Raw genomic sequence first — 24,873 nt, 5'->3', positions numbered from 1 at the left:
AAGTCAAAATATTATGCAGGCATGGTGGCATACACCTGTAGTCCCAGCTACTTGGGAGGCTGAGGTGGAGGATTGCTTGAGGCCATAGACCTGGGCAACATAGACCCCATCTCTAAAAAAATGTTTAAATTAGCTGAGCATGGTGGTACCCATCTGTAGTCTTAGCTACTTGGGAGGATGTGGCAGGAGCGTTGCTTGAATCCAGGAATTCAAGACTGCAGTGAGCTGTGATTGCACTACTACACTCCAACCTGGGCAATAGCTCTAGCCTGAGCAAGACTCGGTCTCAAAAAAATAAAAATAAAAAGTAAAAACTAATAGCATTGAAATCTAAGACTGACAATTGCCAGAATCTTTGAAAACCTCCCAATTGAGTCAAATTGAGGGAAGAGCAGGCAATCCATGTGAGCTTTTCATGCTTTACTTTGGAAAACAAGGTAGTCACATCTCAAAAAAGCCCAAAAGGAGTTTCATCTCTATCACTACATATACTCTATCACTGCATATACTCTATCACTGCATATACTCTATCACTACATATACACTATCACTACATATACACTATCACTACATATACTCTATCACTACATATACTCTATCACTACATATACTCTATCACTGCATATACTCTATCACTACATATACTCTATCACTGCATATACTCTATCACTACATATACTCTATCACTGCATATACTCTATCACTGCATACACTCTATCACTGCATATACTCTATCACTGCATATACTCTATCACTACATATACTCTATCACTACATGTATGCTATCACTACATATACTCTATCACTGCATATACTCTATCACTACATATACTCTATCACTGCATATACTCTATCACTACATATACACTATCATTGCATATACTCTATCACTGCATATACTCTATCACTACATATACTCTACCACTGCATATACTCTATCACTGCATATACTCTATCACTACATATACACTATCACTGCATATACTCTATCACTGCATATACTCTATCACTACATATACTCTATCACTGCATATACTCTATCACTGAATATACTCTACATATATGCTATCACTACATATACTCTATCACTGCATATACTCTATCACTGCATATACTCTATCACTACATATACTCTATCACTGCATACACTCTACATATATGCTATCACTGCATATACTCTATCACTGCATACACTCTATCACTGCATACACTCTATCACTACATATATGCTATCACTGCATATACTCCATCACTGCATACACTCTCACTGCATACACTCTATCACTGCATATACTCTTATCACTGCATATACGCTATCACTGCATATACGCTATCACTGCATATACTCTATCACTGCATATACTCTATCACTACATATACGCTATCACTACATATACTCTATCACTACATATACTCTGATTCACCAGAAAAATAGGTGCTGCACCTTGATTTCACAAATAATGGTATGAAAGAATGGGAAAATCAGTCAAAAGACACAGGAAGTACTTGAATCTGACAATGGTCTATAAGAATCAGAAAATAATATTTTAACTTAAGTACCTACTGTGAATCTTAGACTACAAACTCAGGTATGTGTGTTTATTTATAGATCAAATTAAAACTCATCTTAAACCCCCATTTTGCCAAGCTGGTAGGAAATCAGATTTTCTTCTTTACTGGAACTGCTGTTTTTGTAAGGTAGAACTAGAATACAGGAGACTTCTAAGATGCCTCCAAAACAGACAAAGGGCTTCTGACTTTAGTCTATTGTGGTCACTGTTGACATTTTTTTCTATGCCGAGAGTTGTCCCTGTATATCCAGAGATGTTCTGCTTCTTTGCCATAAAGGGGGGCAGGGGGTGGGTGGAAGGTATCTTTGCCGATATAAAAACTTTGGTGCCTAGGACCCAGCCTCCCTAATGACTCCTTAAAACCGTTTCCTCTGGGTTCTTTCTGTTTCCTTAGGGCACCTTAACTGAGTGACATATGGTTCCCGGCTCACTCTCAGTGATGACAGGCCTCTATCTCCTCCATAATTTGAGAGAATCTTCTAATCTGCCGTGCCCTTTTTATTTTATTTTCCAAGATACACTGCTTTCTCCTGTCCTGGATCTTACTGTCTTTTTAATGGGTTTAAGTATTTATAAAACACAGAGATAGTCATTGACTTTGAAGTACTTCTATTTTTAGTCCTGTAAAAATGCCTGAGATTAAGAATTACTAAAGAAAGGGAGTCCTGGATTCAGGTATAGAGCAGGGAGGAAAGGGAAATATACAAGAAGATTACACAAATCAATCTCCATACATTAACCTGACACACTTCATAATTTATATTTTGAAGTAATATATGCTGTTTATTCAAACAAGGGAACACAGCAATGAGAATGAATTGGCCAGGCACAGTGGCTCACGCTTGTAATCCCAGCACTTTGGGAGGCCGAGGCGGGTGGATCACCTGAGGTTGGCAGTTTGAGACCAGCCTGGCCAACATGGAGAAATCCTGTCTCTACTAAAAACTACAAAATTAGCCAGGCGTGGTGGCACATGCATGTAATCCCAGCTACTTGGGAGGCTGAGGCAGGAGAATTGCTTGAACCCAGGAGGCGGAGGTTGCGGTGAGCCGAGATTGCGCCATTGCACTTCATCCTGGGCAAAAAAAAAGTGAAACTCCATCTCAAAAAAAAAAAAAAGAAAGAAAAAGAAAATAAAAGAGAATGAATTATCTAAAACTACATGTAGTAATATAATTAAATCTTTTAAACATAATGTTGAAAGAAGCCAGACACAAAATAGTATATACTTTATGGTTACATTTATATAAAGTACTCAAACATGCAAAACTATTCTGTGCTATTGGAAGTCAGGATAGTGGAAACTACTGCCTGGAAAAGAACACAAGGGACCTTCCAAGGTGATTTTCTATTTCCTGATCTGGGTGCTGGTTTATGTGACTGTGTTCAGTTTGTTAAAATTATTCAAGCTGTACATGTAAGCTTTGTGCAGTTTTCTCTATATGTCTTTTATTTCAGTTAAAAGTTAAAAAAATACTAAGAGTCTTAAAGGGGCAATTTTCTTTAACTCCTTTGAAAAAAGTTAGCAGGTCTGAAGCAAACCTCTTATCTGTTTCTCAACAGATTTTTGCTAAATAAATCCAAGATTTGACATAAGTGAACCTAGAAAATCTATTTTAGAAAAGAGAATACATCAAAAGATAGTAAGGAATTGTGAAAGATGGAAAATGTATGCTCAATGGTAAAAAAAAAAAAAAGAAAAAAATGTGGTACACTTTCTGATGACAAATCCTGGGAGATTGCTTATGGAGAAAATTGCTAAACAATAAAGTTAGTGAATAAATGTATTTTTGGAAATAATAAAATAACTAGGATTTCCAACATCTCTAAAAAGATTAGAAAATTAGCCAGGCCTTGTGGCACGCATCTGTAGCCCCAACTACTCAAAAGGCTGAGCCAGCGTGATCACTTGGGCCGCAGGAGTTCAAGGCTACAGTGAGCCATGATCATGCCTCTATACTCCAGCCTGGGCAACAGAGCAAGACCCCTGTCTTTAAAAATATGAGAGAGAAATATGATTTTAAAAGCTTGTTAGTGACAAGACCACATAGGAATAAACTTTAAATTATGTTTAATCTGAAGAATTAAACGTAATAGTGAAATCAGCATAAAAATTAGTACTAATTTAGTTGCAAATGGATTGATCTTAGAAGGTTATAGTTTTTAAGAATAAGTTTTCAATGAACTAATTTACTAAATCATAATCTTGCTGTATGTATTTTTTTAATGTTTCTTTTCCTAGCAACAAACTGGTTTCTGGGCAAAGAGATTTCCATCCACATGCCAAATTTCTCTTAATCTCTGTGTTCTCAATATTAAGCATACTTTCTATTTGTATGGTCGTGTGAGCTACGAAAATACTAACCCAGTTTCATAGATGTAGAAACTGAGGCTTAGAGGTTAAATGACTTGCCCATGATTGTCTAGCTTGCATATAATTTTGAAATCAAGTGTTAGATTCCAAATCAAGTACTCTTTCCACTATAGGAACTCTCTCACGCTGATATAATACCACTTGTAAAAAAGCAGTAAAGTAGAAAAGAGGGTTTGTCATAGATCCATCCAAAAGGATTTAATAAAACTACATTTGACTGTAGTTTTTCCAAAGGGATATTTCCACTGCAGAGTTCTCCAGAACACAATTATGCCAAGGTTGCAGCTTATGTGTGCAACTGTATTAGTAACAACAGGTTGTTGATATTTTCATCTGGATTGACAATCCTAAATCTGTTAGCATTTGTATTTTATGTGGTTTAATTTTTCTCTCCCATTTTCTTTGATTGCAGTTCTCCAGAACAAAAGGACAAATGGCTGTCTCTCCTTCAGAGGTATTTTTTCAGTATTCATATTTTTAATCTTTAACCTTTAATAAATGAATTAAGACCTCTTCTGCAGAGATGTGCCCCAAATTATTCCCCTTCTCCTTAATAGAAATTGTTCATTTGACCTCTAAATAAGCTGCCATTTATACCGTACACTAGCTACTTACTTGCTACAAATAATGTTCTCTCATTATATGTATTTCTTAACTTTCTAGGAAGGAGAACATTGAGGTCTAGTTAAATCATTTTAGACAGAAGTTAGTCAATAATCTCCTCTCTCTTTCCATTGTCTCCAGCCTACCAATTGGAGCTAACAGTTTACTCAAAGTATGTATTAAGTTTCCATAAATGCAGGGTTTTCTGCTAAGCACCTCAAAAATAATGGTAGTTATTATCCCTACCATTGAGCATGCAGACTAAAATGATTGACTTAGGCTCATCTGTTAGACTTACAGTCCTTCCCTCCCTCCTGTCCTCTCTCCATCTCCACGCAATAGGATAACCAAGATTTACACCCTACTGGGGAGTTAAATGAGAAGTACAAGGCCATTGCTTTGGTTTGACCTTGTAAAATATTCATTATATATGTTCCTATACTTATCAGTAAGGTGTTGGACCTGTCCAAAGAAGACAGACATTACCCAGAGGTGCCCTAACCTGATTGTGCTTCTCAAACCTCACTTGACATGCCTGTCCTATTTTTTTGTGCCCATGCCTAGTGTCCTGAAATTCTGTTTATTCTCTTCCAACCCATAATGTAATCTGACTTTGCTCAGTCTTCTCATCTATCTTTTTAAAAAATAGCATATAAGTATATTGGAAATATTAGCAAAATAAATTGATTTTTAAAATAAGCCATTAGCAAATTCCATCTGACTCAGTGTTGTTTTGGGTTGTTGTTGCATTTGATTAGATACATCAATCTAGAGAAAGAAAAGGACTACCCGAAGAGCATTCCCCTCAAAATCTTCGCCAAGGACATTGGGAATTGTGCCTACGTAAGTGTTTCTAAGCCAGAAAATTAAATTCCAAGTCCCTGCATAAGACAGAACACTACGGATAAGAAGAGAGACAGCAGGCAGGCAGGCAGGCTAACTGTGTATGTGCTATGGAAGGTAGGCATTTAGAAATACCACAGGGGGAAAATGCATTTTCCTGGTTATATGTATGTCTTCATATATATGAAAAATAAACCCTAGAGAAAATGAAGCAAGAGAAATTCATATGAACTACGGTATTAAACTTTTACGCTTGGAAAGAACATTGCTTGTGACATGTCTCTTTCCTCCCTCTGGCATGAATATTTCTCTGAATCCTTTCAATAGCAGCTGCAGAGGCTTGTAGTAAAGCTGTTTCCACAAGGAGTATTTCCTATTATTATTAAGCAATTTTTTTCCCAACTTGTCACTCTTAAGCAGAAAGTGGTTTTGAAAAGTTCTTCATTCTTTAAGTTTTTAGGGATTGAATCCCTTAGGTTAATAGGAGGATGATCTAGGAGAGGTGACATTTTTAAGGGATCAGCATTTTACTACTTCACAATGTTTATCATATTGGTCAAATAAATATTAAGTCTTTAACCCCAGCTATTATGTATAATTTGATGACTGAAATCATAGTACAAGAGATAAATGTTATCAATTATGAAAAATATGAAAACTTATGAATATTTTATACTATTAACTGTCATACTTCACAGCAGCTCTAGATCACACACAATAGTTTTATTTGTGTGTGGAAAAATAGGTAGTGCAAAATAGTTATGTTTTGGGCAAAAGCAAAAGTTATGCAAATGTTCTGACCAACTCCTGAATGCCAGATGTCACTGCTTGAGGGAAATACTCAAATTTTTATAGTATGAGACTACCGAGATCTCCTGTAGCAATGTAAAACAAAACAAAACAAAAACACTGTTTTTTTCTGTCTGCTTTGATTCAGTTGTGGCAGTTGGTTACATTCAGGATTTCCTGGAAAAATCCCTTAAATTTTTTTTGACACTTTCTTTTCGGTATATGGAAAGTGTGTACTTGAGAAAGGACTGATGTCCCACTGTCATTTTGGAAGAGAAGATAAGATATGTGGTCAGGTTGGGTGCTCTGTTTTTATCACTAGTACCCTGGTTAAGTCAAGGATGATGTGACGTACTCTGTCCTTTGCTGTCTAAAGTAGCTTTCATAACAAGACTCTCATTCAGGGAGCCCTGCCTCCAGAGTGATTCCCCCAAATAGGAGTGCATGTGTGGGAAGCATTCTTTGTCTTTGCCGTCTAGTTATACACACCTTATCAGTAAATTATGCTAATATGGAACAAAATTGCCACATTTTCAGTTTTGTCTGTTATTTGTTTACTAGCCAAAGAGTTCTATCTGCTGAAATTCATTTGTTTTGTATACTGGAAAGGCATGTAGGAAAAAATATACTTTCTATAATTGTTTTGAACATATGTGCCTAGTATTAAGAAAAACTATTATCTTAGAAACCAGGTTATTGGGAGAATAGATTCTTCACGTTATAAGACTTCATGGGAGAGTTTCTTTAAATTAAGTGGAAAAAATTTTAGACTTTTTTAAAATCAGAAGCCTTTTTAAAAATTATCTCTCAATTTAAAGCCCAGTATGTCTTATACCTATGACACTCTGGTAGAAGACAGACACTGGGTTGAGTGCTCCAAAGACTCCCTGTTTCACTCTGAGACAATTTTGCACAATCCTTGGGGCTACCAGGAACACAGTTTGAAATTGTGCATTTTAAATGCTTTTTTAAATTAAAATTCAATGAAACAATTTTTAGAGGCAATTTGTCATATCAAATAATTCACTCATAGAGAAGAAATTCTGTTAACGGAAGGATAATGAATTATCAGATTTCATTTACCTTTATTTTTATATCATTTTTGTATTTATGCTACTTTTTTGTGCTATTTAATCCTTCTTTGTCAGGGACACAGCCCTAATTGCTGATTTAATCTTATAATTCTCATGTGTAAAACCTATGTATGTAGCAAGTTTTTTTTTAAATGTAGCATTGTTTTATATTTAAATAATGTATTTTGGAATTCCGCGATCTCTATAGATATCTCAGAATCTTGTTAACTCTTTTTGTTTGTTTGTTTGTTTGTTTTTTGTTTTTTTTTGAGATGGAGTCTCGCTCTGTCGCCCAGGCTGGAGTGCAGTGGCGCGATCTTGGCTCACTGCAAGCTCCGCCTCCCGGGTTCAAGCCATTCTCCTGCCTCAGCCTCCCGAGTAGCTGGGACTACAGGCCCCCACCACTACGCCCAGCTAATTTTTTTTTGTATTTTTTTTTTTTTAGTAGAGACGGGGTTTCACCATGTCAGCCAGGATGGTCTCGATCTCCTGACCTCATGACCCGCCCACCTCGGCCTCCCAAAGTGCTAGGATTACAGGCATGAGCTTAACTCTTTTACTGTTTGCTGCAAATTGTCTATTTTTAAGTAAAAGTATTCAATATAGTTTAGCACAGAGCTATTACAGATATTCTATTCATTGGCAGAGTTGATAATAGAATTGAGCTTTCTAAAATTTTCATTTCTTTCTTCTAGACTCATTGGTTTTATGTCCTCCAAAGATTTCAACAATTAAAATCTTAGTGGCCACAGTGTGTGACACATGGAAAGTTCCCAATAGTGACTTTTTAAAATTCTAAGCTTTAAATGTCTTTTGTAACCAGTTATTATCCTGATTTTACCTAACCTGACTTTATACCACGCAAAGAAATAAAACCCTGTATTGTGAAAACACTACTAAGGAAGAAATAGAAAGAGATTCAGCTCTTGCCTTTTTTTATTACCCATTGCCTTATGGAAATACAATTATGGAAATAAGACAGAGGACCAACCTCACTGATCTATTTTTTTAACTGGGAGCTGGGTCCATGTACTCTCACTGAAATATATTTAGTCTTTCTTATTTGCTTAAGCTTTTATATTCTTTAAGCCATGCATCCTTTAAGAGAAATGTTTTATTAGAGGGCATAATTTATAAGGGAATGAAAGCAAATTATAATAAAAGGTTTGTGTTCTACCTAAATCTTATGCTTTACTTTGTCCACATTTGAAATCAATATTTGCCTTTCGATAATCATTTGACAATGATTATTTGTTAACCTGTTTTAAAATTCATTATTTTATAGCTATATTTCTTATTTTTTTTCTACAGTCTAAAACTATAACCGTAATGAATTCAGATACAGCGAATGAAGTTATCAACATGTCATTACCAATGCTAGGGATAACTGTAAGTTATTCTGCTAGACATTCTTAATTAAAAATAAACTTTGATTATTTAAATTTATGTAAGTATTTTCCTTCCATCATAAGACAGCTGATTATTAGAGATACCAAAGTCATATTTTATTCCCCAAAATATAGAAAATAAGAACAGTAAAGCTTTAATATGATTAATATATGGGTGGTGCTGTTCTCCTATTTTAAAATCTGTGTGAACTGAAAATTATAAGATTGGACTATGATTTTAAAGTGACAATATGTATTTTATTATATATGCTGTATATATATACAAAAATTTTTTTGGTATAAAGTTCTTAATAAAGTTTCATCCTCCTTCTCCCCTTGCTACTGGTCACAATTTGACTTTTCCCCTATATAATTATCCTGTTATTATCCCAAGACTCAATCAGTCTTAGGATGATGAATTCTGAAGAATTTGCTCTATAATAGAATTTTTCATAAAACCATATTAGCTGGCTACAAGTCCTAAGGATGATATGGCTAATACCTCTGATAAATTGGTAAATAAAAAGACAAGCTTTGAATTAGATCATGGATTTGGAGAGCTTTAGTGTGCACACCACATTCTTCCGTGTTTTACTTTTAGCTTTGTACCTTTCTGTTTTCTGCGATAGAGGTGAATTTTTGAGAATTTTAGGAGTGGAGAAGATTAGAACATTTGAGGATGAGGTAGAGGAAAGAGAACTGGAAGACTGTCCTCATCACCTTGCTACCAGTTGTATAAACACCACACAATGAGTACTTTCATTAAAGGGAATGACTTTCAAAAGGATGATAACTAAAGGAAGCACTTAAAAACACTATTCCTTGAGTGAGATTCTCTGTAAATATGAAAGTACACTGTATATAAGCAAATCTAAATACAATTAATAATATTGTAGAATACTATGGCATGTCTTAAATATGTGTCATGTTACATCGTTCAAGGAGCACTGTTTCCAGAGCAATTCATGACACATATTTAAGACATGCCATAGTATTATTAATTGTGTTTAGATTTGCTTATACACAGTACTATAGTAAGCCCTTTAGAACTCAGGACAACCAGAATTTGGGATAATCTGATAATTCGTTAAATTTTGTAATATAAATTTGATTACATTTAAAATATATGCACTGGGTAAAGTAGTCACCTCCATTAATTTCTAAGCTATATGAGTATATTTTGGAAGAAAGTAGAGAGTTTTAGAGGTATGTAGAGGAATTACTGACATGATTCATTCTTTTATCTATGCTTTTCCTTTGGATAAAATTATTAATCTCCTCAGACCAAAAAAAAACTGTTAATTTAATTAGGAATTGAGACTATTTGGTTATACCAGTTTTAAGGGATTATTATTACAGTGTTTTCAGACACTATATAAAAAGAAAGGATTTTTATTAGATTGGCCTTCCTATTTACAACACATTTTTTGACTAGGAGGGATGGGGCAGGGAGGAAGTAACAGATAAACTGAGTATGGGGGGTGGAATGGTTTTTATGGTATTGTAAGGGCAGGGCCACGATTTTTTATTAGAAGTTAAAGGCAAGGATATGAAATATTGCCAACAGGCTTACCTGTTCTAGCTTCATTTAAAACATTTGTGTTTTATCATCCCTCCTAGAGGATTCAGCAAAATCTGTATAATTTAGTATCATTTCTTTCAAGTGGGATTTGTAATGTTGCTGGATTATAATTCTGCTAGTGAACAATTTTATTGTTTTCTATGACTGGGCCTATTCTCTAGAACAGAATTCTTGTCCTTTCTTTCCCCAGGACTGAACTTGCCTAAACTAAAGCCAGTAGAGGTTGTGCCAATTACTTATCTCCTCAAAGCTTTTTGGTCATTCTTCTGCTCAGAAGCAGCTGAGCTAATAATCAGCCTTTGAGATATTACTTTTTAATCATAGACATAGCAGTGTTTGTGGTTTTCTGGATAATAAGGTTGTCTTTGCAGGGGCATGTTGGAGGTTAAGCCCAATATTCTCTGAGAAGTGGAGGGACATAGCAGAAGTCAGGACTCTAAAGAAGAGATTGGCCTTTAAGAGCCAGGAAGATTGTTTTTCCTTTATAAAGGGGCCCAGCTATGATTTTACACTCTGTAGGCTACCTATATAGTGAAGGCCTATTCCACTGCAGTTCGTGGATCTCTAACTATCACTGGGTAGGGGGCAGGAGGGAGGACACATAACCAAAAAAAAAAATGTGTCCTCATTCAAGTATCAAATGTGAAAGATTTATTGTGACATTTAACTCTTTTATCTCTAAGGGTTCTGAGAGAGATTACCAGTTGTGGGTCAATTCTGGCAAAGAAGAGGCTCCATACCCACTTATTGGTAAGTTTTTGCAAAAGTCTAAGATAGCATTGATTGTGTTTTAATTATAATTCTAAGTGTCTCCGAGAATTGGTCATATGGTCCTAAGCTTAAATACTATTAACTATGAAATTTCATGGTGTTCATTTAATAAAGATCTATCAAAGATTTACTATGTGCTAGACAAATAATATCTCCTCATTCAAGCAGCTAATGGTATAGTTGGGAAGAGAAATATAAACTTTTCGCTCTGCTTTTTCATTTGACAAACAAGAGTTATCCTGCCAAACCTTTTTAAATTTTTTTCTAAGAAAGAAATATGTGTTGGTATTTATTTTTCTCCATACATTTATTTTTCATATTCAGTTTTTAATTTCCTGTTCCCTTACCTACTATGTGCCTCTATGGAAGACACCTAAAATACAACCATGCATCTTAATTCATCAGTGAGTATGTAATACCTGCTATGTACCCGGAACCTTCCTAAGAATCATGAAGAAAATCAGATTAACCCATTTAGACTCCTAAAAGTCTTCATTATCTGCTACTTCAGTAACTAAATTATTTTGCTATTTCTCTAGTCAGATTTTCCAGCATTTGTCATGAGGAATTATTGATAAATATGTTACATTTTACCTTATTTAAGTCATTAGCTAAAAAATATTTCTTGATCAGTAATTTCATTCAGTGTGGTTAACAGAAATAGAACAATTAAAATAAAGGACAGTATCTTTACCAGATCTTGAGATGATGACGATGATAATTATGATGATGACAATTTCTGTTAACAATTTGAAATGCTTACTACCTGCCAGACATCGTGCAGAGCATATTGTATGCATTATTTCATGTAATTCTTTCATTTGTCTATGAGGTCACAACTGTGTAATTCAGTGTTTCAAGTGACCTTAGTAATCTAAAACCAGACTTTTCTACAAATGTATATGCTCAGATTTAGAATACAGAAAGTGATCATGCACAGAGCTAAAGACAAAATTGACTATATTTCAGGTTTTTAATGTTGTCATTTTTGTAATTGTCAATGAGCAATAAAGTTATTAAAAATCAAACACTTGAAATAATTGTTTTAATAAAATATATTAATGAAAACTATGTAGATGGTAACTTTTAGGCCTATGACAGCCCCAAGCTTCCTGACTAGCTCTTACTGAAAAACAATGAGACATAGGACATTATTGTCCCATGATTTAGCAGCAATGCTTAATCATTATTTTAATGTGTTCTGCAAACCTCAATTGTAGATTAGCTGCCGGCTATTTTGATAAATTGATTTTGTTTTATTATTGTCATAGAAGCCTTTTTCTGTCTTAATCTCTGAAAGTTGCTGTAGTACTTGATATTAATGAAACATTGACACTGTATGCCTAGACCAGCTGAAAAGGAAGAGTAAGAGTTCACTGAGTTACATTTGGTGATAAGTCAGGAATAGAAGGGAACTTGCTCTCTGTACTTAAAAAAAATCGACATCAGTGGTATTTGAGGATTACACTAAAAGGACGTAATTACTTAGAATACTAAAGAGTTAAAATCATGTTGTAGTCAGATGTCCAGGGTTTAGTTTTTATAGTCTGTACATTCGTTTTTGCATCTGTTTCTGTGTTTCTGATCCCCTGCAGTCTTCCTTCTGATTATTGCCTCTGAACATCAATCTCAGAGGGCAGCAGTGAGAGGGAAGCATAAATCAAACCAGTTGACTAACTAACTGTGTAACTAATAAAAATTAATGAAATGTTTTTAGGCAAACATCTTGTGTTAAATAATATTAATAATAGTGATACTTGACATATATAGATCCTTATACTTCTGTGGTAGGTAGAAAAAATATTTTAAATCATAGATTTGAGACTGAGCAAGGACATGTATTTGCTGAAAATTTATATATCTAGTTAATGTCAAAGGAGACAATAGAATACCTTTAGTTATCCTTAGATGCACGCGTTGGAAAAGTCAGCATTATGGAACTCGCAAACTGATCTGTGCATTCATTCCAAACAAGATAATCTTTAAAGATTTTTTTCTTCTTTTTCTCCCTCCTCCCCTTAAAACTACTTTGGTAGGACCACCTGCATACTGGTCTGCAACTGTAAGAGTGTAAATGATCATTCTGTCAAACAAAGGGATTCTTTATGCCAAAAGTCCCAGGAGTAAATTGCAGTACATTCCTATTTTGCAGTACACATGCTAACAGTACCAGTCAGCCTGAAGTCTACATTTAGATTTGTCTCTGTGTAGGGCATGAATATCCATATGGAATTAAAATGAGCCATCTTCGAGACTCTGCACTCCTGACACCGGGATCAAAGGACTCTACCACCCCTTTCAACCTCCAGGAGCCCTTCCTTATGGAACAGCTCCCCCGAGAGATGCAGTGCCAGTTCATCCTGAAGCCCAGCCGCCTGGCTGCAGCCCAGCAACTGAGTGGTGAGTTGCTTCTAGCAAAAGTTTTCGTTCTTAATCCAGTCTATCATTGTTTGTAGGGACATGGATGAAATTGGAAACCATCATTCTCAGTAAACTATCGCAAGAACAAAAAACCAAACACCGCATATTCTCACTCATAGGTGGGAATTGAACAATGAGATCACATGGACACAGGAAGGGGAATATCACACTCTGGGGACTGTTGTGGGGTGGGGGGAGGGGGGAGGGGGGAGGGATAGCATTGGGAGATATACCTAATGCTAGATGACGAGTTAGTGGGTGCAGCGCACCAGCATGGCACATGTATACATATGTAACTAACCTGCACAATGTGCACATGTACCCTAAAACTTAAAGTATAATAAAAAAAAAAAAAAGTTTTCGTTCTTGAACATAAATTTAGTACAAAGGCAAAGACTCAAACCTCCCGCCAGATGAGGTATTCTTTCTTGGAATTTGCTAAGTATTTTGAAAAGGAAAGATGGACTTTTAGAAGAAGATGGTTTTATAAATCAGCAATAGGCATGATTGACTAAGAATCAGCAGCTAGTAGCAATACAGTCTGTTCCTTCTTTCTTCACCATTCTTTCCCCTTTAACCTTATTCCTACCGCAGAGTCAAAGGCACTAAGCAGTGCTGCAGGTGCTTCAATGCCTTCTTTGTACTGTAATACACTCCAACTGTGTGTTCTCCCTAAATGGTTGCATTATAAAAAGGAGGCTGTCAATGATGGGTGTCAGAAGATTGTGATGCCCTACCTGGATTCTAGTGCTGATAAGTATGTGAAGACTAAGATGATTTCTACAGAAGTCTCTCCTTAGACTACTAATCTAATATGAATTCCCTGTGAACATAGCAGTCTCTTACCCACCCCACAATAAAGACTCTGGAATGATAAAAGTGATCTTCAATATAAGAGAACTGTAATTTGCCCTAACCCAAGTTTGAGCTTTAAGCTCTGTCTGAAAGGAAGATTGTATAAGCAACAGAAGAAAATTGATATCAAAAAGTATGAGTGAGATAGTAGAAAATTGACTGTGAATTTCTATAGCTACCTTTGTCAATGTGAACCAACTGGGAGACCCATGGATTTGCGTTTTGCAAAGAACCAAATTTGGACCCCAGGTGTAATAAGTTTAAAGGGATGGCATAGACCTTGAGAGATCACTGAGGCTACCTTCCTGCCACTTGACAGATTATTGGCATCATCTGAGTGCCAGGGGAAAGTCTGAAATTCTTCATCTGTGTGTGATTCAACTGACATAGCATTAATGAAAAATTAGCTCATACTGTTTTTATCTTCATTGCAGAACAACCCTACTTTAAGAAACATTTGTATGTAGCTATCTAAACTTAGAGAAAACAAATTAAATCAGCATTCATTGTAAAGTTTTTTTTTTGCCTTAAGTGTTAATACACTCCAAGATTGTTTTAAACAGAACCTCCTCTAATGCATTTAAAGTTAACTTCTAATTTATATTTCATACTAAAACATATAGTTTCTGAAACAACTGCATCAAGAAATTGTAACAGCATTGTGAAACTTATTTTCCTGTTCGCCCCTTTGATTCAAGATTTTGACATTTTATTGGACAAAAAGAGTTGTAACCACCATCTGTTTTCTTCAGCCAGCCTTTGTTCATTCTATTTTTCATCTCTGGAAGCCCAGATTCCTTCTGCTTCTTTCAAACCTACTAAACTCTACCACTTTCTCCATCTGTTAGTCCCCCTGTCCATCTTTACTTTCCTCCTTATGCAACTTGAATTCCATGGTTATCGTGATCATCCCTGTCTAGCAGAAAACTTCTGTTTCTTTGACCGTCTCTTCTACATTCCTATACATCTCCTAAAATCTCATCTCTAGATGAACTCTGTGCACTGTTGGAAGAAATCATATAGCATCAAGACTACTTGGTATCATTAATGACCAACCTTAATGGGCACTTCATACTGGGTGAGAGTAGTCTTAACTTTGTTTCTGTGCAGCATTCTTCAACTACTTGAGTCAACTGTCTTATATAAATTTCCACCCACATGCACAGCCAGCCTGTCACTTTCTGTTGATGACCTAGCCTCAAACTTTATACTTTACCGAAGTCATTGGTAAATCAGTAGATCAGTCATCAGGGACTCCCTCATCTTACCAACATCAGATATACAAATTTACCTTGAATTTGTTAACAGACATCTCTCTATGATAGTAAATTGAGGTTTTGGACTCTAAAATTTTTCGCTCACCTTGGGTAATTTTGAAAGGGGAACACTGAGATATCATGGTCTTCCATCCACTAAAATGTGAGCTCCATGAAGGCAGGGATTTTTATAAAGGGTATCTTTATAACTAGGCTGAGGAGAATAATAATCTTCTACTCTTCTACCTTTGCACCTGTGTTTTTCAAAACTATTTTTCTGGGTCCCTTGTCAATTTTATTTTATAATAATCAGAAATCAGGAATCCTAAGGGTTTTAACCAGTTTTGCTAACGACTTGCTCAACTAAATTGTAGGCATCCTCTGCTTAGTTTCTCTCTGTTGGAAGTGAGGCTAGATGATTCCAGCTGTAAATGATTCATGGTAAGTGGGATTAGGGATGGAATAACTATAGACCAGTGATGCCTAGGGCCAGCTGAGAGCATCAGAATTGCCTATGTAAAAAATTACAGGTGAACCACTAATGTTGTTTCTTTTTAAATACAAAAGAATTTGATGAACAACTGCTTTAGAAACCAGTGATTTAGATCAGGGGTCAGCAAACTTTTCCTGTAAGGGGCCAGATAGTAAAATTTTGCAGATCAGTATTGCAAATCAAGGATATTATGTAAGTGTTATATAACAGGAGAAAAAACAAATTTCCACCCAATTTTATTGATAGAATTCAAAGTATAACAACAATTGAGTACAATTTTATGTAATACAAATCTAATGAGTGAGAAGTGAATTCTTTTGGAGGGATAACATTTCACTTAGTTGGAATTTAAAGTTAGTGATCTAGCCATCAAAAGTTGAGTACAAACATTCTGATCTATAATAAAATTTTTATATTTCATCTTTGAAAACATATTTTCTCACATATGTACTGCCAAATACTGATATCATCCTACAAGCATCTAATTTCAGTTGAGCATATGTCTCTTTGACATGGAATTTGTAGAATTTTGTTAGATTCTTCTCTTGATATTTGCCTTTTAGCATATCATTTCATTGCAGATAATCACTTTCAATTGAAGGTTAGGTGGAAGCTCTTCAGTTGCATAGTGAAATGGATTTTGAGATATGGAAATCGCCTTTGCTCTTGCATCGAGGTTGGTAAAACACTACTCGAACTGTAGTTTGAACTCAAAAAACATATCTGCTGTACATTTGTATGTGAATCAAGATCTTGCTTCTTGTTTTAACTTTTAACGGCACAAGAAGTATATAAAGCAGCTTGATATTACTTGTAATTAAACATTCATTGTTTTGAAAATTACTACAGTATAAACTTTGTATGTAAGCACTGTTTTGCCTCATAATTTTAGGTTGGATTTATTATGAAACATCATCATATCTACAGCAAAAACTAACTTTCAAAGCCATTTAGTGTCCATTAATAGAGGTTTAAAGGCTGTTCTTTTCATTCATAACAAGTTCAATCTGGGCCCTGAGTTCAAAGTATCACTATGAAACTCTAGCAGTGCTGAGCCATTGAAATGCTGTGTGATAGCATAATGCAGGCTAACGTTTAGCCTCTATTTTTAACAAAAATTCACAGAACTGACAATAGTTAAGTCCATGAGAGTAAATGAAGTTCACTGTTGACAGTACTGATCCAGTAACACTTGATAGATTTCCATATTTTTCAGGTGGTACCACTGATCAAAACAATACAATGAATAATCTTAGGTATTAAACACTTCAAATTTTCACAAGCTTTCTAAATTGTCAAATTACACCTTTTTCTGCTCCACACATTTTCACTACCATGAAATATAACACAGCAGATTCCACTTCAGGTTGTACTGAATTATTGTTTTCTCAAATGCTTTGAAAATATTCTTACCCATAGTTATTCTATGCAGACTATTCAAGGTTAATTCTTCAGTCACTTCAAACTCAGCATTGACTTCTTAACTAAACAACTTAGTGGTATTGGTAACATTTTTCACCTCATCAAGAACCAAGGAAAGTCACTTGCCTTGTTTTTTAGTTTACTATTGATATTACTCCTAATGCCCTCAACTATTCAATTATCTATTCTCACTAAAAGGCTGATAATTTTAAATCTAGTTTCTCTGGACCCCTTTCTTAATCTACTGCAAGCACACAGATTTAATCAGTTCACCATCGGTAAATGGTTAAATGGCTTTCCTTGGTTGGCTAACAAATGAGCCACTCAGAAACTTAACTTTTATTGTAGCCTCATTTTTATTTTTGTGAGGGAATTCTGCAGTAATGATATATTTCATTTTAAATATTATTTTTCTGATCCATTGCTTTCTTATGAGTTGGGAGCATTGTGATTAACCATTGGTCTGTTAACCATTGACGCATATTATATTCTGTAACCACAGCTGTTACTTCATTGCACAGTAAACATAATACTTTGCCATTAGTTCCATAACAAAGTTATCTGCATTTCACTTTGCCTTAAAAATTTAACATTAGAAGAAGTCCACTTTTCGTTTATTGTTTTTACATAATAAGTAATAAAAAAAAAAAAAGATGTTGTGGTATCCTGATAGATGTGGCACTTGAAACAGTCAAGATGTAATAGGGTCACTGCAATTTGTAGTGCCCTGAGCAGCAGTGCAAAGTAATGAGCGCACCACATACCATCTCTGTCATAGCTACTTAACTCTGCTATTGAATGTGAAGTGAAAGCAGCCATAGACATTACGTGAATGAGTATGGTCATGTTCCAGTAAAACTATTCTAGACAGTAAAATTTGATTTTTTTTTTTTTTGAGAAAAAGTCTCATTCTTATCGCCCAGGCTGGAGTACAATGGCACGATCTCTGCTCACTGCAACCTCCACCTCCCAGGTTCAAGCAATTCTCCTATATCAGCCTCCCGAGTAGCTGGGATTACAGGCGCCTGCCACCAAATACAAAAATTAGTATTTTTTGTATTTTTAGTAGAGATGGGGTTTCACCATGTTGGCCAGACTGGTCTTGAACTCCTGACCTCAGGTGATCCACCCGCCTCGGCCTCCCAAAGTGCTGGGATTACAGGCATGAACCACCATGCCTGGCCTAAAGTTTAAATGCCATATAATTTTTATGTGTTATTACATATTATTCTTTTGAATTTTTTTCAACTTTTTAAAAATATAAAAGCCATTCTTAGCTCACAAGTTATCCAAAGGGAGGTGGCAAGCCAGATTTAGTCCAGGGAGCGTAGTTTGTGCCCTCTGATTGAATGATTAAAATATGCATAATTAAAAACATGCCAGCTAAAGACTCTATATTCTACCAGACTTTATAACAGAACTCACACAAGTAACAGAGCCATCTTATTTGACTTGTCTTCATTCCTTTGCCTGTTATATCTTTGTCATGTTCTAATTTAAGCAAGAGTATCTTCATGCTCCCTTGTTCACATACGTACCAGCTATTAACCTGACTTTTAATGGGGAAAAATGAGCTAATACTTCTTTTTTGGCACATAGTATAAACATAGAATTTTGCCTTATTTACCAAGTGCCAGTTGTTATAGTCAGAATCTTTCACACTTGTTTGTGGCCTGTATATTTAAAATGCACAGAATTCATAAATTCTTAAGTTGCTTAGTCCTAGGAAATGGGTATTTTGCATGGTCTCTTACGTGGAAAATCATGTCTTGTTTTCTCCCCTGGAAACAAAGGGTTAAAATCTAATGATTTCTGTTAGAATATTGTCCGAGAACAATATTTTATTTTTAAACTAAATATAAAGCTTTCTCTAATTAGCTTTCAGAAAATATCCCTGTTAACCAGCATAACCATCGGTGAGATAGTCATTGCCAATCTTTTTGCCAAATTTTTGCCTCAGTGTAGAGAAGGCCTCCTAGTAAATAGCCTTACACTGAAAACATAACAGCAATACATCTTTCAGAAGGCCCCCTCTGAGACTTAGATCTGTAACTCATCTTTGGAATGGTTGATCCCCAGTGGGAAAGCTCTAGTGTTAATTGTGGAGGTTCAAGATATAGACATTCAAAGTTCTGACCTCAAGGCCCAACTCACATGTTACTGTTACAGGTTACTGTTACTGTTATATGTTACTGTTACAACACCTTGGGGTTGTCACTTTTCTGGCCGGAAATCTCTGTGGACAGTGATGCATTTGCCCAAGATTTGCTCAGGCCACTGGGTTCATTCCACCCACTCGGCCTTGCAGGCTGCACTTGGCTCTTACTACTGGCCTGGATCCCATGCCTGCCAGAGGCAAGTCAGGTGTGGAGTGGCGAGGGGTGTGTGAGTGAGCATGGGGCCTGGACACTGCACACAGTCAGACATACCAGCTGCTGCAGCGTAGCGGACAGCTGCACGTGCCTGCATGGGTGCTGGCTTTCTGTGAGGCTGCAGCCAGACCAGGCACACCACCAGCTGCTGCAGCGTAGCGGACAGCTGCACATGCCTGCATGGGTGCTGGCTGTCTGTGAGGCTGCAGCCAGACCAGGCACACCACCAGCAGCTTCCATGACTGGCACTAGGGAACACAGTGGTGCCCAGAAGCTTGGAGATGCCAGGAACTGCAGGGACCCAAAGTGGGAGTCACAGCCCTGCTCAGGGAGCTCCCAGCTCTGGGCTTCCCAAAGGGCCACAGCTCTTATCTCCTTCTGTTCACCCACAGTGTGGTGAACAAGGGGCATGTTTCAGCCCTGTTTGTGTTACCACTCTTTCAGCCTCACCATTCAGCGGATCCGAAGTTCTCATCCTGTGACCAGGAAGAATGAGGTACACAGACAAGTGAAGGGTTAGCAAGATGAAGAGGAGCTTTATTGAGCAATATAACAGCTCAGAGGAGACCCACAGGGGGCAGCTCCTTTCTGCAGCCAGGGTGCCCCATCAAGTGTTCAGCTCCTAGCAAAGAGGGTAGCTCCTCTCTGCAGGCAGGTCATCCCATCAGATGTCCAACTCCTAGCAGAGAGGATAGCTCCTCCCTGTAGTTGGTTGTTTCCTCATCTGTGCAGCTCTCAGAGAGGAGGCCCTGGAGTGGGTAGCTCCTCTCTGCAGGCTGGTCATCCTCACATCTGCAGCTCTCAGCAGAAAGGAGGCCCTGTAGTGGGTAGTCCTCTCTGCAGCTGGTTGTCAGGACATCTGCTCAGCTCTGGCTGAGCCTAGGGGTTTTATGGACTTCAGAGGGGAGGAAGAGCATGCTTATTTGTCCATGGGCAGCCATGGGCAGACACAGAAAAAGCACCACAAGTTCCCACTCCAGTCCACAGGACTGGCAGCCTGGCCCCCAGCTTTCAGGCCCTCCCTGGCCTAAAAGTAGGCCTCACCAGGGACTCACCCCCTTCTGCCCAGGAACCTTTCTGCCTCCTGCTGCTGTTCATGGCGCCCAGGCTATAGGTGCAAAGGGGCACCTGCAGGCCAGCACCGAGCTGCCTCAGCCCCCGATCGGCTTCCCTCCTATGCTTGTTGGCACCCAAAGTCCAGAGCAGTCCAAGGCACCAGGGGGCTGGCATGTCAGCACTGCCCCAAGTGTTTGCACAACCTGGTTGGGCTGCAACAGCACTTGGACTCACCCAACTTTGCACCATGATCAGAGCAGGTGCCAACAGCAGGGAGAAGCCAGGCAATGGTAGCAGGCACTTCTGAGCCTGTGAGGGCAGGGGTGACCTTAAGGACCCCCAAGAATACAGAAATGTCTATGTCTACAGTTGCAGTTTGGTTGGCTACAGCTGTGTTGGGGAATGGGGCTCTGTATGTTCCATGGAGCAAGAGGCCTGGGTCTGCAGCCATGACTTGGGTGACTGGAGCTACACCTGGGAGGGCAGGGCTCCTACCTGTCCCCACACAAGAGCACAGGGAGGTCTGGTCTATAGCCATGACTTGGACAGGTGCAGCTCCTGGGAGGGCAAGGCTCCTACCTGCTCTGTGGAGCAGGAAGCTCAGGCCTGCAACCACAACTCAGATGGCTGCACCTCCACCCGGGAGGGCAGGGCTCCCACCTGCTCCCAGGTCCTGAGAGCCCAGGGATTCCAGGGTCCGCAGCCATGGCTTGGGTGTCTGCAGTGGCACCCAAGGGACCTCCCACCCCAACTCAGAAGGGGCAGGGCTCCTGCTTGTCCCCAGCCCCTGCCAGCTTCATGAATCCTGCAGCCCTGGCCATGCCTCCCCACTACAGCCAGTGTGATGGCAGCAGCCACTCCAGACAGCCTGCTGCTGCCATCATTACTTCTAGGAAATCTTTGTTCCTTCAGGCAGTTAGCACTTTATACACATCTCTAGTGTAACACATTAAAAAATCACATTATGATTATCTGTTTATATAATCTACTTGTCTCTTTAGACAATGACCTTCTTAAGACCTAGGAACTCATCCCAGGGCTTAGTCTAGTGTATAGAACAGAGTAGAAATTAAATGAAAGATTGAATGGCTTACTCAACCCTAGTATGGAAAAACTTGAGTGGAATGGAAGAGTTCTGGAATTAAATGGAATCTTTGTAAGTGTAGTCTGAAGTAGTTCTTGGAGTTCCAGTCTGTCCTGAACTCCCAGCTCTATGCCCAAAGTAGGTTCACTTTCCACACCTGCTTCAGACCTAGGACTGAACTGGAATTGAAATTTTATGATGGCTGGTAAAATATGGGATACATCTTTTTTTCTGTTTACCCTGTATTCACCTCTGTGTTTTCTACTCTAGGGAAAAAAAAAAAAAAAGGGTGTGGATATTCTTAATTTGGGGAGTTACATGGCCAGAGTAGAATTTCTAACATTTTTTGTTGTTATGGTTATTATTATATAAACACAACGTTTTAAGAACTGTAATTTTTAACATTCAATTATCTAATTTAAGCACATAAACACACTAACTTGAATCTTGCCAGGGACATTTAGGAAAGCTAGATTTACTTGAATTTAGTTTGCTTTACATTTACATCCCTCATTTCTTATAGCAATAGCATGTTTTTTCATTAGCCTTTGTGACATTTAGAAAGTAAGATCTGTGCATTAAAAGCTCTGTAAGAAAGTAAACTTTAATGAAATTTTTTTATCTCAGTCCCAGAGGAATCCTGAACGCTCAGGTTGAATGCCGTGTGTATATATAGCAAAAGGCATGGCTACAGCTGAGAGTATTTATGATAAAGGACTCAATTTCTACTTTATCCTCTGTCAACACTCATAGGGTAGCTGAGTATATAACTTTTTGACAGAGCATTGTTCTTAAATGTGTGAAAGCTAAAAAGTCAAATAAGTTTTTATTTTGATTGTTTTAGAAATAATAAAATCAGGGCTGTGTACAGTGGCTCATGCCTGTAATCCCAGCACTTTGGGAGGCCGAGGCAGGGACTAGCCTGGGCAAACATAGTGAGACCTCATCTCTAAAAAAATAATAATAATAAATAAAAATCAAGTAAATGTGAGCAAACCAAGACTGAGCACAAGTACTCAACATACATATTCACATATATATTAAATACATATTCACATATATATTAAACACATATTTGCATAGATTGACCTTACTAGACATACAGGAACCCCTTCCTGGACTTCAGAAAAGGTTTAGTTTCCTTTTCAGTTTTTTTTTTTTAATTTTATTATTATTATACTTTAGGGTACATGTGCACAACGTGCAGGCTTGTTACATATGTATACACGTGCCATGTTGGTGTGCTGCACCCATCAACTCGTCATTTAGCATTAGGTATATTTCCCAGTGCTTTCCCTCCCCCTCCCCCCACCCCACAACGGTCCCCGGTGTGTGATGTTCCCCTTCCTGTGTCCATGTGTTCTCATTGTCTAATTCCCACCTATGAGTGAGAACATGCGGTGTTTGATTTTTGTCCTTGCGATAGTTTGCTGAGAATGATGGTTTCCAGTTTCATCCATGTCCCTACAAAGGACATGAACTCATCCTTTTTATGGCTGCATAGTATTCCATGGTCTATATGTGCCACATTTTCTTAATCCAGTCTATCACTGTTGGACATTTGGGTTGGTTCCAAGTCTTTGCTATTGTGAATAGTGCCGCAATAAACATACATGTGCATGTGTCTTTATAGCAGCATGATTTATAATCCTTTGGGTATATACCCAGTAATGGGATGGCTGGGTCAAATGGTATTTCTAGTTCTAGATCCCTGAGGAATCGCCACACTGACTTCCACAATGGTTGAACTAGTTTACAGTCCCACTAACAGTGTAAAAGTGTTCCTGTTTCTCCACATCCTATCCAGCACCTGTTGTTTCCTGACTTTTTAATGATCACCATTCTAACTGGTGTGAGATGGTATCTCATTGTGGTTTTGATTTGCATTTCTCTGATGGCCAGTGATGATGAGCATTTTTTCATGTGTTTTTTGGCTGCATAAATGTCTTCTTTTGAGAAGTGTCTGTTCATATCCTTTGCCCACTTTTTGATGGGGTTGTTTATTTCTTGTAAATTTGTTTGAGTTCATTGTAGATTCTGGATATTAGCCCTTTGTCAGATGAGTAGGTTGCAAAAATGTTCTCCCATTCTGTAGGTTGCCTGTTCACTCTGATGGTAGTTTCTTTTGCTGTGCAGAAGCTCTTCAGTTTCATTAGATCCCATTTGTCAATTTTGGCCCTTGTTTCCATTGCTTTTGGTGTTTTAGACATGAAGTCCTTGCCCATGCCTATGTCCTGAATGGTATTGCCTAGGTTTTCTTCTAGGGTTTTTATGGTTTTAGGTCTAACATGTAAGTCTTTAATCCATCTTGAATTAATTTTTGTATAAGGTGTGAGGAAGGCATCCAGTTTCAGCTTTCTACATATGGCTAGCCAGTTTTCCCAGCACCATTTATTAAATAGGGAATCCTTTCCCCATTTCTTGTTTTTGTCAGGTTTGTCAAAGATCAGATAGTTGTAGACATGTGGCATTATTTCTGAGTGCTCTGTTCTGTTCCATTGGTCTATATCTGTTTTGGTACCAGTACCATGCTGTTTTGGTTACTGTAGCCTTGTAGTATAGTTTGAAGTCAGGTAGCGTGATGCCTCCAGCTTTGTTCTTTTGGCTTAGGATTGACTTGGCAATGTGGGCTCTTTTTTGGTTCCATATGAACTTTAAAGTAGTTTTTTCCAATTCTGTGAAGAAAGTCATTGGTAGCTTGATGGGAATGGCATTGAATCTATAAATTACCTTGGGCAGTATGGCCATTTTCACGATATTGATTCTTCTTACCCATGAGCATGGAATGTTCTTCCATTTGTTTGTATCCTCTTTTATTTCATTGGGCAGTGGTTTGTAGTTCTCCTGGAAGAGGTCCTTCACATCCCTTGTAAGTTGGATTCCTAGGTATGTTATTCTCTTTGAAGCAATTGTGAATGGG

The 24,873-nt window shown here is 37.6% G+C and overlaps 1 protein-coding gene across 3 annotated transcripts in view; it reads left to right on the top strand.

Annotated features, from left to right (window-relative positions):
- Positions 1-24,873, top strand: part of ARHGAP20 (Rho GTPase activating protein 20) — a 141,706-nt gene that overhangs the window by 98,269 nt on the left and 18,564 nt on the right. For all 3 annotated transcript variants that reach the window (XM_055355482.2, XM_031016469.3, XM_063693509.1), the window contains 5 exons: positions 4,358-4,399; positions 5,307-5,391; positions 8,565-8,642; positions 10,907-10,973; positions 13,206-13,394. In XM_055355482.2, the coding sequence (XP_055211457.1) occupies positions 4,358-4,399; positions 5,307-5,391; positions 8,565-8,642; positions 10,907-10,973; positions 13,206-13,394 (461 nt within the window). The remainder of the gene's footprint in view (positions 1-4,357; positions 4,400-5,306; positions 5,392-8,564; positions 8,643-10,906; positions 10,974-13,205; positions 13,395-24,873) is intronic.

The sequence above is a fragment of the Gorilla gorilla genome, chromosome 9 (genome assembly GCF_029281585.2).
Source record: "Gorilla gorilla gorilla isolate KB3781 chromosome 9, NHGRI_mGorGor1-v2.1_pri, whole genome shotgun sequence".
Taxonomy (NCBI): Eukaryota; Metazoa; Chordata; class Mammalia; order Primates; family Hominidae; genus Gorilla; species Gorilla gorilla.
Note: the sequence above shows the minus strand (reverse complement) of the source record. Positions and strands in the feature narration are given on the sequence as shown.